Source organism: Oncorhynchus nerka, linkage group LG22, assembly GCF_034236695.1.
Source record: "Oncorhynchus nerka isolate Pitt River linkage group LG22, Oner_Uvic_2.0, whole genome shotgun sequence".
Lineage (NCBI taxonomy): Eukaryota > Metazoa > Chordata > Actinopteri > Salmoniformes > Salmonidae > Oncorhynchus > Oncorhynchus nerka.
Genome location: NC_088417.1, coordinates 100,477,957 through 100,491,603, shown reverse-complemented (window position 1 = coordinate 100,491,603; position 13,647 = coordinate 100,477,957). Strand labels below are relative to the sequence as shown.

General features: G+C 39.7%; 1 protein-coding gene across 1 annotated transcript in view; it reads left to right on the top strand.

Annotated features, from left to right (window-relative positions):
• dcc (DCC netrin 1 receptor) overlaps positions 1-13,647 on the top strand; it is a 675,496-nt gene that overhangs the window by 274,172 nt on the left and 387,677 nt on the right. Inside the window, exons 4-5 of the mRNA XM_065007657.1 lie at positions 3,227-3,377; positions 5,024-5,160. Coding sequence (XP_064863729.1) covers positions 3,227-3,377; positions 5,024-5,160 — 288 coding nt within the window. The remainder of the gene's footprint in view (positions 1-3,226; positions 3,378-5,023; positions 5,161-13,647) is intronic.

The window sequence follows — 13,647 nt, the reverse complement described above, 5'->3', positions numbered from 1 at the left end:
TGTGTTGTTCCTTAGTGTGTTGTTCTCCTCAGTGTGTTGTTCCCTCCTTAGTGTGTTGTTCCCTCCTCAGTGTGTTGTCCCCTCCATAGTGTGTTGTTCCCCTCCTTAGTGTGTTGTTGTCTCCTTAGTGTGTGTTGTTCCCTCCTTGGTGTGTTGTTCCCTCCTAGTGTGGTGTTCCCTCCTTAGTGTGTGTTGTTCCCTCCTTAGTGTGTTGTTCCCTCCTTAGTGTGTGTTGTTCTCTCCTTAGTGTGTGTTGTTCTCTCCTTAGTGTGTGTTGTTCTCTCCATAGTGTGCTGTTCCCTCCTTAGTGTGTTGTTCCTCCTTAGTGTGTGTTTGTTCCTTAGTGTGTGTTGTTCCCTCCTTAGTGTGTTGTTCCCTCCTTAGTGTGTGTTGTTCCCTCCTTAGTGTGTGTTGTTCTCTCCTTAGTGTGTTGTTCCCTCCTTAGTGTGTTGTTCCCTCCTTAGTGTGTTGTTCCCTCCTTAGTGTGTTGTTCCTCCTTAGTGTTGTTCCCTCCTTAGTGTGTTGTTCCCTCCTTAGTGTGTTGTTCCCTCCTTAGTGTGTTGTTCCCTCCTTAGTGTGTTGTTCCCTCCTTAGTGTGTTGTTCCCTCCTTAGTGTGTTGTTCTCTCCTTAGTGTGTTGTTCTCTCCTTAGTGTGTTGTTCTCTCCTTAGTGTGTTGTTCTCTCCTTAGTGTGTTGTTCCCTCCTTAGTGTGTGTTGTTTCCTCCTTAGTGTGTTGTTCCCTCCTTAGTGTGTTGTTCCCTCCTTAGTGTGTTGTTCCCTCCCTCCTTAGTGTTGTTCCCTCCTTAGTGTGTGTTCCCTCCTTAGTGTGTGTTGTGCCCTCCTTAGTGTGTGTTGTTCCCTCCTTAGTGTGTGTTGTTCCCTCCTTAGTGTGTTGTTCCCTCCTTAGTGTGTGTTCCCTCCTTAGTGTGTTGTTCCCTCCTTAGTGTGTGTTGTTCTCTCCTTAGTGTGTGTTGTTCTCTCCTTAGTGTGTGTTGTTCTCTCCATAGTGTGCTGTTCCCTCCTTAGTGTGTTGTTCCCTCCTTAGTGTGTGTTGTTCCCTACTTAGTGTGTTGTTCCCTCCTTAGTGTGTTGTTCCCTCCTTAGTGTGTGTTGTTCTCTCCTTAGTGTGTTGTTCCCTCCTTAGTGTGTTGTTCCCTCCTTAGTGTGTTGTTCCCTCCTTAGTGTGTTGTTCTCTCCTTAGTGTGTTGTTCTCTCCTTAGTGTGTTGTTCCCTCCTTAGTGTGTTGTTCTCTCCTCAGTGTGTTGTTCCCTCCTTAGTGTGTTGTTCCCTCCTTAGTGTGTTGTTCCCTCCTTAGTGTGTTGTTCCCTCCTTAGTGTGTTGTTCTCTCCTTAGTGTGTTGTTCTCTCCTTAGTGTGTTGTTCCCTCCTTAGTGTGTGTTGTTTCCTCCTTAGTGTGTTGTTCCCACCTTAGTGTGTTGTTCCCTCCTTAGTGTGTTGTTCCCTCCTTAGTGTGTTGTTCCCTCCTTAGTGTGTGTTCCCTCCTTAGTGTGTGTTGTGCCCTCCTTAGTGTGTGTTGTTCCCTCCTTAGTGTGTGTTGTTCCCTCCTTAGTGTGTTGTTCCCTCCTTAGTGTGTGTTCCCTCCTTAGTGTGTGTTGTGCCCTCCTTAGTGATGTGTTGTTCTCTCCTTAGTGTGTTGTTCCCTCCTTAGTGTGTGTTGTTTCCTCCTTAGTGTGTTGTTCCCACCTTAGTGTGTTGTTCCCTCCTTAGTGTGTTGTTCCCTCCTTAGTGTGTTGTTCCCTCCTTAGTGTGTGTTCCCTCCTTAGTGTGTGTTGTGCCCTCCTTAGTGTGTGTTGTTCCCTCCTTAGTGTGTGTTGTTCCCTCCTTAGTGTGTTGTTCCCTCCTCAGTGTGTTGTTCCCTCCTTAGTGTGTGTTGTTCCCTCCTTAGTGTGTTGTTCTCTCCTTAGTGTGTTGTTCCCTCCTTAGTGTGTGTTGTTCCCTCCTTAGTGTGTTGTTCCCACCTTAGTGTGTTGTTCCCTCCTTAGTGTGTTGTTCCCTCCTTAGTGTGTTGTTCCCTCCTTAGTGTGTGTTCCCTCCTTAGTGTGTGTTGTGCCCTCCTTAGTGATGTGTTGTTCCCTCCTTAGTATGTTGTTCTCTCCTTAGTGTGTTGTTCCCTCCTTAGTGTGTGTTGTTCCCTCCTTAGTGTGTTGTTCTCTCCTTAGTGTGTTGTCCCCTTCTTAGTGTGTTGTCCCCTCCTTAGTGTGTGTTGTTCCCTCCTTAGTGTGTGTTGTTCCCTCCTTAGTGTGTTGTCCCCTCCTTAGTGTGTGTTGTTCCCAATTTACATTGTATTTGCCCTCAGCAACAGTCTCTTGTTCCGATAGTTCTACATAAACCACAGGGCTTGTTAGGAGATGAGACAACACTAAGAAAAATAACATTTAAGGAACAGACTGAGGTAACACAACAATGAGTGAGTGATTCACATGGGGTTATTCTGGCCCCAAAAAACATTATAGTGAAGTTAAAACGCCGTAGGACATACTGGCCTCGGGATGAGAATGAATTAAACATTTTGAGCCTTTTGAAAAAATGATTCAGATGATGTTTCCCATTGAAATATGTAGTCATTCACCCACTGACATCCACAATATTATAGACACTAGTTTAACCTGCCACTAGTTTAACCAGCCACTAGTTTAACCAGCCACTATTATAACCAGCCACTAGTTTAACCAGCCACTATTATAACCAGCCACTAGTTTAACCAGCCACTATTATAACCAGCCACTAGTTTAACCAGCCACTATTATAACCAGCCACTATTATAACCAGCCACTAGTTTAACCAGCCACTATTATAACCACTCAACGCTCAGTTGTCTCTCTCTCTCTCTCTCTCTGTCTCTGTCTCTCTGTCTCTCTGTCTCTCTCTCTCTCTCTCTCTCTCTCTCTGTCTCGCTCTCTCTCTCTCTCTCTGTCTCTCTGTCTCTCTCTCTGTCTCTCTCTCTCTCTCTCTTTCTCTCTCTGTCTCTGTCTCTGTCTCTCTCTCTCTCTCTCTCTCTGTCTCTGTCTCTGTCTCTGTCTCTCTGTCTCTCTGTCTCTCTGTCTCTCTGTCTCTCTGTCTCTCTCTCTCTCTCTGTCTCTGTCTGTCTCTCTGTCTGTCTCTCTCTCTCTCTCTGTCTCTCTCTCTCTCTCTCTGTCTCTGTCTGTCTCTCTCTGTCTGTCTCTCTCTCTGTCTCTCTCTCTCTCTCTCTCTCTCTCTCTCTCCAGAGCCTGGAACCACCAGGGGCCTTCTGTTTCTCCAGCAGCCCCAGAGAGTCACCTCCCTCCTGGGGAGAGATGCTGTGTTGGAGTGCTCCGCTTCGGGGTTCCCCACCCCCGCCTTCCACTGGATGAGAGGCACTGAGATTATCCAGAGCAGGTGAGTGACTCATTGTTTCAGTTTCAAATGACACTCTATTCACTATGTAGTGCACTACTTTGCAATATGGGCTCTGGACAAATGTAGTGCACGATATAGGGAATAGGGTTCCATAGGGCTCTGGTCTAAAGTAGTGCACTATATAGGGAATAGGGTTCTATAGGGCTCTGGTCTAAAGTAGTGCACTATATAGGGAATAGGGTTCCATAGGCCTCTGGTCTAAAGTAGTGCACTATATAGGGAATAGGGTTCCATAGGGCTCTGGTCTAAAGTAGTGCACTATATAGGGAATAGGGTTCCATAGGGCTCTGGTCTAAAGTAGTGCACTATATAGGGAATAGTGTGCCACCTATCTGTTCCATGATACCTTTGACATGTGTGATGACAGAGCTGGTGAGAGATCATCAAACCACTACCCATCTGGCAAAGCTGGTTGAAGTGACGACATTACAAACTGGTTGAAGACACGACATTACGGACTGGTTGATGTGACGACATTACAGACTGGTTGAAGTGACGACATTACAGACTGGTTGAAGACACGGCATTACAGACTGGTTGATGTGACGACATTACAGACTGGTTGATGTGATGACATTACAGACTGGTTGAAGAGACAACATTACAGACTGGTTGAAGTGACGACATTACAGACTGGTTGAAGAGACGACATTACAGACTGGTTGAAGTGACGACATTACAGACTGGTTGAAGAGACGACATTACAGACTGGTTGAAGAGACGACATTACAGACTGGTTGATGTGACAACATTACAGACTGGTTGACGTGACGACATTACAGACTGGTTGAAGTGACGACATTACAGACTGGTTGAAGAGACGACATTACAGACTGGTTGACGTGACGACATTACAGACTGGTTGACGTGACGACATTACAGACTGGTTGAAGTGACGACATTACAGACTGGTTGAAGTGACGACATTACAGACGATTACAGACTGGTTGAAGAGACGACATTACAGACTGGGTGTAGTGACGACATTACAAACTGGGTGAAGTGACGACATTACAGACTGGTTGAAGAGACGACATTACAGACTGGTTGAAGAGACGACATTACAGACTGGTTGAAGTGACGACATTACAGACTGGGTGAAGTGACGACTTTACAGACTGGTTGAAGTGACGACATTACAGACTGGTTGAAGTGACGACATTACAGACTGGTTGAAGAGACGACATTACAGACTGGGTGTAGTGACGACATTACAAACTGGGTGAAGTGACGACATTACAGACTGGTTGAAGAGACGACATTACAGACTGGTTGAAGAGACGACATTACAGACTGGGTGAAGTGACGACATTACAAACTGGGTGAAGTGACGACATTACAGACTGGTTGAAGAGACGACAAACTGGTTGAAGTGACGACATTACAGACTGGTTCTAGTCTGGTTGTGATGTCGTCAAGTTCTTCCCACTATCCATAAGAAGTAAGTAATTTTTTTGGGTCACAGAATCAGCCTCCACATAGTCCTAACTATTTCTGAAGGAGAATATGATATACCTGGGTATCACAGGTCCACAGGGCACTGAACACACTCCCATTGTTCCTTATTGTGTAGACCCACACATCTGTGTTGTCTTGGACAGTTTTGTTCCTCCGTGTCTCTGCAGGTCTAAGAAGTACTCCCTGCTGGGCGGCAGTAACCTCCTGATCAGCAGCGTAACAGACGATGATTCAGGCTCCTACAGCTGCGTGGCGTTTAACAAGAACCAGAACATCACGGCTTCTTGCGAGCTGTCCGTTCTCGGTAAGTCCTACGAGACCGCCGCTCGTCTTACGAGGGGGAATTTCTCTCTGCGGGCACACACCTACAGACATACGCATGTGTGCACACACACACACACACACACACGGCCACACACACTGAGAGAGGCAAAACTCTACGAGCGTCTCTCTCTCTCCGTGTCTCTTCTCCATCGCCTTTCATGCCCACTAATCTGTGGAAAATTTGACGTTTTCAGTTCACATGCTGAACAACAGGGAGTTGGGAAATGCCAAACTCTGTCAGGGTTTTAAACAGAGTACCAAGCTTTAAGTTTGGACTGGCATTTTCAAGTGACAAAAATGAACCACATGACAACTATACGTTACTTAGGGATTTATTTAACATCGATGAACCGCATGACAACTACAGCTTGGGCTGGGAGATGAGCCATGGGCCTCAAAATGAGATATTACCACCATACTGCCGATACCATATTACCACCATACTGAGGGACCTCACCATACCATATTACCACCATACTGCCGATACCATATTACCACCATACTGCCGATACCATATTACCACCATACTGCCGATACCATATTACCACCATACTGCCGATACCATATTATCACCATACTGCCGATACCATATTATCACCATACTGCCGATACCATATTACCACCATACTGCCGATACCATATTATCACCATACTGCCGATACCATATTACCACCATACTGCCGATACCATATTACCACCATACTGCCGATACCATATTATCACCATACTGCCGATACCATATTATCACCATACTGAGGGACCTCACCATACCATATTATCACCATACTGCCGATACCATATTACCACCATACTGCCGATACCATATTACCACCATACTGCCGATACCATATTATCACCATACTGCCGATACCATATTACCACCATACTGCCGATACCATATTACCACCATACTGCCGATACATATTACCACCATACTACCGATACCATATTATCACCATACTGCCGATACCATATTATCACCATACTGCCGATACCATATTATCACCATACTGCCGATACCATATTACCACCATACTGCCGATACCATATTACCACCATACTGCCGATACCATATTACCACCATACTGCCGATACATATTACCACCATACTACCGATACATTATCACCATACCACCATACCACCATACCGATACCATATTATCACCATACCATATTACCACCATACTGCCGATACCATATTACCACCATACTGCCGATACCATATTATCACCATACTGAGAGACCTCACCATACCATATTATCACCATACCATATTATCACCATACTGCCGATACCATATTATCACCATACTGCCGATACCATATTATCACCATACTGAGGGACCTCACCATACCATATTACCACCATACTGCCGATACCATATTACCACCATACTGCCGATACCATATTATCACCATACTGCCGATACCATATTACCACCATACTGCCGATACATATTACCACCATACTACCGATACCATATTATCACCATACCATATTATCACCATACTGAGAGACCTCACCATACCATATTATCACCATATTATCACCATACCATATTATCACCATACTGAGGGACCTCACCATACCATATTAGCACCATACCATATTATCACCATACTGAGAGACCTCACCATACCATATTATCACCATACCATATTATCACCATACTGAGAGACCTCACCATACCATAGTATCACCATATTATCACCATACCATACTATCACCATACTGAGAGACCTCACCATACCATATTATCACCATACCATATTATCACCATACCATATTATCACCATATTATCACCATACCATATTATCACCATACCATATTATCACCATACCATATTATCACCTCATCATATTATCACCATACTATATTATCACCATACTGAGAGACATCACCATACCATATTATCACCATACCATATTATCACCATACCATATTATCACCATACCATATTATCACCTCACCATATTATCACCATACCATATTATCACCATACCATATTATCACCATACTATATTATCACCATACTATATTATCACCACACCATATTATCAACATACCATATTATCACCATACTATATTATCACCATACCATATTATCACCATACTATATTATCACCATACCATATAATCACCATACCATATAATCACCATACCATATAATCACCAGACCATATTACCACCATACTGAGACCTCACCATACCATATTATCACCATACCATATTACCACCATACTGAGACCTCACCATACCATATTATCACCATACTGAGAGACCTCACCATACCATATTATCACCAGACTATATTATCACCATACTGAGAGACCTCACCATACCATATTATCACCAGACTATATTATCACCATACTGAGAGACCTCACCATACCATATTATCACCATACCATATTATCACCTCACCATATTATCACCATACCATATTATCACCATACCATATTATCACCATACTATATTATCACCATACCATATTATCACCATACCATATTATCACCATACCATATTATCACCATACCATATTATCACCAGACTATATTATCACCATACTGAGAGACCTCACCATACCATATTATCACCATACCATATTATCACCATACCATATTATCACCTCACCATATTATCACCATACCATATTATCACCATACCATATTATCACCATACCATATTATCACCATACTATATTATCACCATACCATATTATCACCATACCATATTATCACCATACCATATTATCACCTCACCATATTATCACCATACCATATTATCACCATACCATATTATCACCATACCATATTATCACCATACTATATTATCACCATACCATATTATCACCATACCATATTATCACCATGCCATATTATCACCATACTATATTATCACCATACTATATTATCACCATACTGAGAGACCTCACCATACCATATTATCACTATACCATATAATCACCATACCATATTATCACCATACCATATTATCACCATACCATATTATCACCATACTGAGAGACCTCACCATACCATATTATCACCTCACCATATTATCACCATACCATATTATCACCATACCATATTATCACCATACTATATTATCACCATACTGAGACCTCACCATACCATATTATCACCATACCATATTATCACCATACCATATTATCACCTCACCATATTATCACCATACCATATTATCACTATACCATATAATCACCATACCATATTATCACCATACCATATTATCACCATACCATATTATCACCTCACCATATTATCACCATACCATATTATCACCATACCATATTATCACCATACCATATTATCACCATACTATATTATCACCATACTGAGACCTCACCATACCATATTATCACCTCACCATATTACCACCATACCATATTATCACCATACCATATTATCACCATACTGAGACCTCACCCTACCATATTATCACCATACCATATTATCACCATACTATATTATCACCATACCATATTATCACCTCACCATATTATCACCATACCATATTATCACCATACCATATTATCACCATACCATATTATCACCATACTGAGAGACCTCACCATACCATATTATCACCATACCATATTATCACCATACCATATTATCACCATACCATATTATCACCATACCATATTATCACCATACTGAGAGACCTCACCATACCATATTATCACTATACCATATAATCACCATACCATATTATCACCATACCATATTATCACCATACCATATTATCACCTCACCATATTATCACCATACCATATTATCACCATACCATATTATCACCATACCATATTATCACCATACCATATTATCACCATACCATATTATCACCTCACCATATTATCACCATACCATATTATCACCTCACCATATTATCACCATACCATATTATCACCATACCATATTATCACCATACCATATTATCACCTCACCATATTATCACCATACCATATTATCACCATACTATATTATCACCATACCACATTATCACTATACCATATTATCACCATACTGAGAGACCTCACCATACCATATTATCACCATACTGAGAGACCTCACATACCATATTATCACCATACCATATTATCACCATACCATATTATCACCATACCATATTATCACCTCACCATATTATCACCATACCATATTATCACCATACTATATTATCACCATACCACATTATCACCATACCATATTATCACCATACTGAGAGACCTCACCATACCATATTATCACCATACTGAGAGACCTCACATACCATATTATCACCATACCATATTATCACCATACCATATTATCACCATACCATATTATCACCTCACCATATTACCACCACACCATATTATCACCATACCATATTATCACCATACCATATTATCACCTCACCATATTATCACCATACCATATTATCACCATACCATATTATCACCATACTATATTATCACCATACTGAGACCTCACCATACCATATTATCACCATACCATATTATCACCATACCATATTATCACCATACTATATTATCACCATACTGAGACCTCACCATACCATATTATCACCATACCATATTATCAACATACCATATTATCACCATACAATATTATCACCATACTGAGACCTCACCCTACCATATTATCACCATACCATATTATCACCTCAACCTATTACCACCATACCATATTATCACCATACCATATTATCACCATACTGAGACCTCACCCTACCATATTATCACCATACCATATTATCACCATACTATATTATCACCATACCATATTATCACCTCACCATATTATCACCATACCATATTATCACCATACCATATTATCACCATACCATATTATCACCATACCATATTATCACCATACCATATTATCACCATACTGAGAGACCTCACCATACCATATTATCACCATACCATATTATCACCATACCATATTATCACCATACTGAGAGACCTCACCATACCATATTATCACTATACCATATAATCACCATACCATATTATCACCATACCATATTATCACCTCACCATATTATCACCATACCATATTATCACCATACCATATTATCACCTCACCATATTATCACCATACCATATTATCACCATACCATATTATCACCATACTGAGAGACCTCACCATACCATATTATCACCATACCATATTATCACCATACCATATTATCACCATACCATATTATCACCATACTGAGAGACCTCACCATACCATATTATCACTATACCATATAATCACCATACCATATTATCACCATACCATATTATCACCATACCATATTATCACCTCACTGAGAGACCTCACCATACCATATTATCACCTCACCATATTATCACCATACCATATTATCACCTCACCATATTATCACCATACCATATTATCACCTCACCATATTATCACCATACCATATTATCACCATACCATATTATCACCATACTATATTATCGCCATACTGAGACCTCACCATACCATATTATCACCTCACCATATTACCACCATACCATATTATCACCATACCATATTATCACCATACTGAGACCTCACCCTACCATATTATCACCATACCATATTATCACCATACTATATTATCACCATACCATATTATCACCTCACCATATTATCACCATACCATATTATCACCACACCATATTATCACCATACCATATTATCACCATACTGAGAGACCTCACCATACCATATTATCACCATACCATATTATCACCATACCATATTATCACCATACCATATTATCACCATACCATATTATCACCATACTGAGAGACCTCACCATACCATATTATCACTATACCATATAATCACCATACCATATTATCACCATACCATATTATCACCATACCATATTATCACCTCACCATATTATCACCATACCATATTATCACCATACCATATTATCACCATACCATATTATCACCATACCATATTATCACCATACTATATTATCACCATACTGAGACCTCACCATACCATATTATCACCTCACCATATTACCACCATACCATATTATCACCATACCATATTATCACCATACTGAGACCTCACCCTACCATATTATCACCATACCATATTATCACCATACTATATTATCACCATACCATATTATCACCTCACCATATTATCACCATACCATATTATCACCATACCATATTATCACCATACTGAGAGACCTCACCATACCATATTATCACCATACCATATTATCACCATACCATATTATCACCATACCATATTATCACCATACCATATTATCACCATACTGAGAGACCTCACCATACCATATTATCACTATACCATATAATCACCATACCATATTATCACCATACCATATTATCACCTCACCATATTATCACCATACCATATTATCACCATACCATATTATCACCATACCATATTATCACCATACTATATTATCACCATACTGAGACCTCACCATACCATATTATCACCTCACCATATTACCACCATACCATATTATCACCATACCATATTATCACCATACTGAGACCTCACCCTACCATATTATCACCATACCATATTATCACCATACCATATTATCACCATACCATATTATCACCATACTGAGAGACCTCACCATACCATATTATCACTATACCATATAATCACCATACCATATTATCACCATACCATATTATCGCCATACCATATTATCACCTCACCATATTATCACCATACCATATTATCACCATACCATATTATCACCATACCATATTATCACCATACCATATTATCACCTCACCATATTATCACCATACCATATTATCACCTCACCATATTATCACCATACTATATTATCACCATACCACATTATCACCATACCATATTATCACCATACTGAGAGACCTCACCATACCATATTATCACCATACTGAGAGACCTCACATACCATATTATCACCATACCATATTATCACCATACCATATTATCACCATACCATATTATCACCTCACCATATTACCACCACACCATATTATCACCATACCATATTATCACCATACCATATTATCACCTCACCATATTATCACCATACCATATTATCACCATACCATATTATCACCATACTATATTATCACCATACTGAGACCTCACCATACCATATTATCACCATACCATATTATCACCATACCATATTATCACCATACTATATTATCACCATACTGAGACCTCACCCTACCATATTATCACCATACCATATTATCACCTCACCATATTACCACCATACCATATTATCACCATACCATATTATCACCATACTGAGACCTCACCCTACCATATTATCACCATACCATATTATCACCATACCATATTATCACCTCACCATATTATCACCATACCATATTATCACCATACCATATTATCACCATACCATATTATCACCATACTGAGAGACCTCACCATACCATATTATCACCATACCATATTATCACCATACCATATTATCACCATACTGAGAGACCTCACCATACCATATTATCACTATACCATATAATCACCATACCATATTATCACCATACCATATTATCACCATACCATATTATCACCTCACCATATTTTCACCATACCATATTATCACCATACCATATTATCACCTCACCATATTATCACCATACCATATTATCACCTCACCATATTATCACCATACCATATTATCACCATACCATATTATCACCATACTGAGAGACCTCACCATACCATATTATCACTATACCATATAATCACCATACCATATTATCACTATACCATATTATCACCATACCATATTATCACCATACCATATTATCACCATACCATATTATCACCTCACCATATTATCACCATACCATATTATCACCATACCATATTATCACCATACCATATTATCACCATACCATATTATCACCTCACCATATTATCACCATACCATATTATCACCTCACCATATTATCACCATACCATATTATCACCATACCATATTATCACCATACCATATTATCACCATACCATATTATCACCTCACCATATTATCACCATACCATATTATCACCATACTATATTACCACCATACCACATTATCACCATACCATATTATCACCATACTGAGAGACCTCACCATACCATATTATCACCATACTGAGAGACCTCACATACCATATTATCACCATACCATATTATCACCATACCATATTATCACCATACCATATTATCACCTCACCATATTATCACCATACCATATTATCACCATACTATATTATCACCATACCACATTATCACCATACCATATTATCACCATACTGAGAGACCTCACCATACCATATTATCACCATACTGAGAGACCTCACATACCATATTATCACCATACCATATTATCACCATACCATATTATCACCATACCATATTA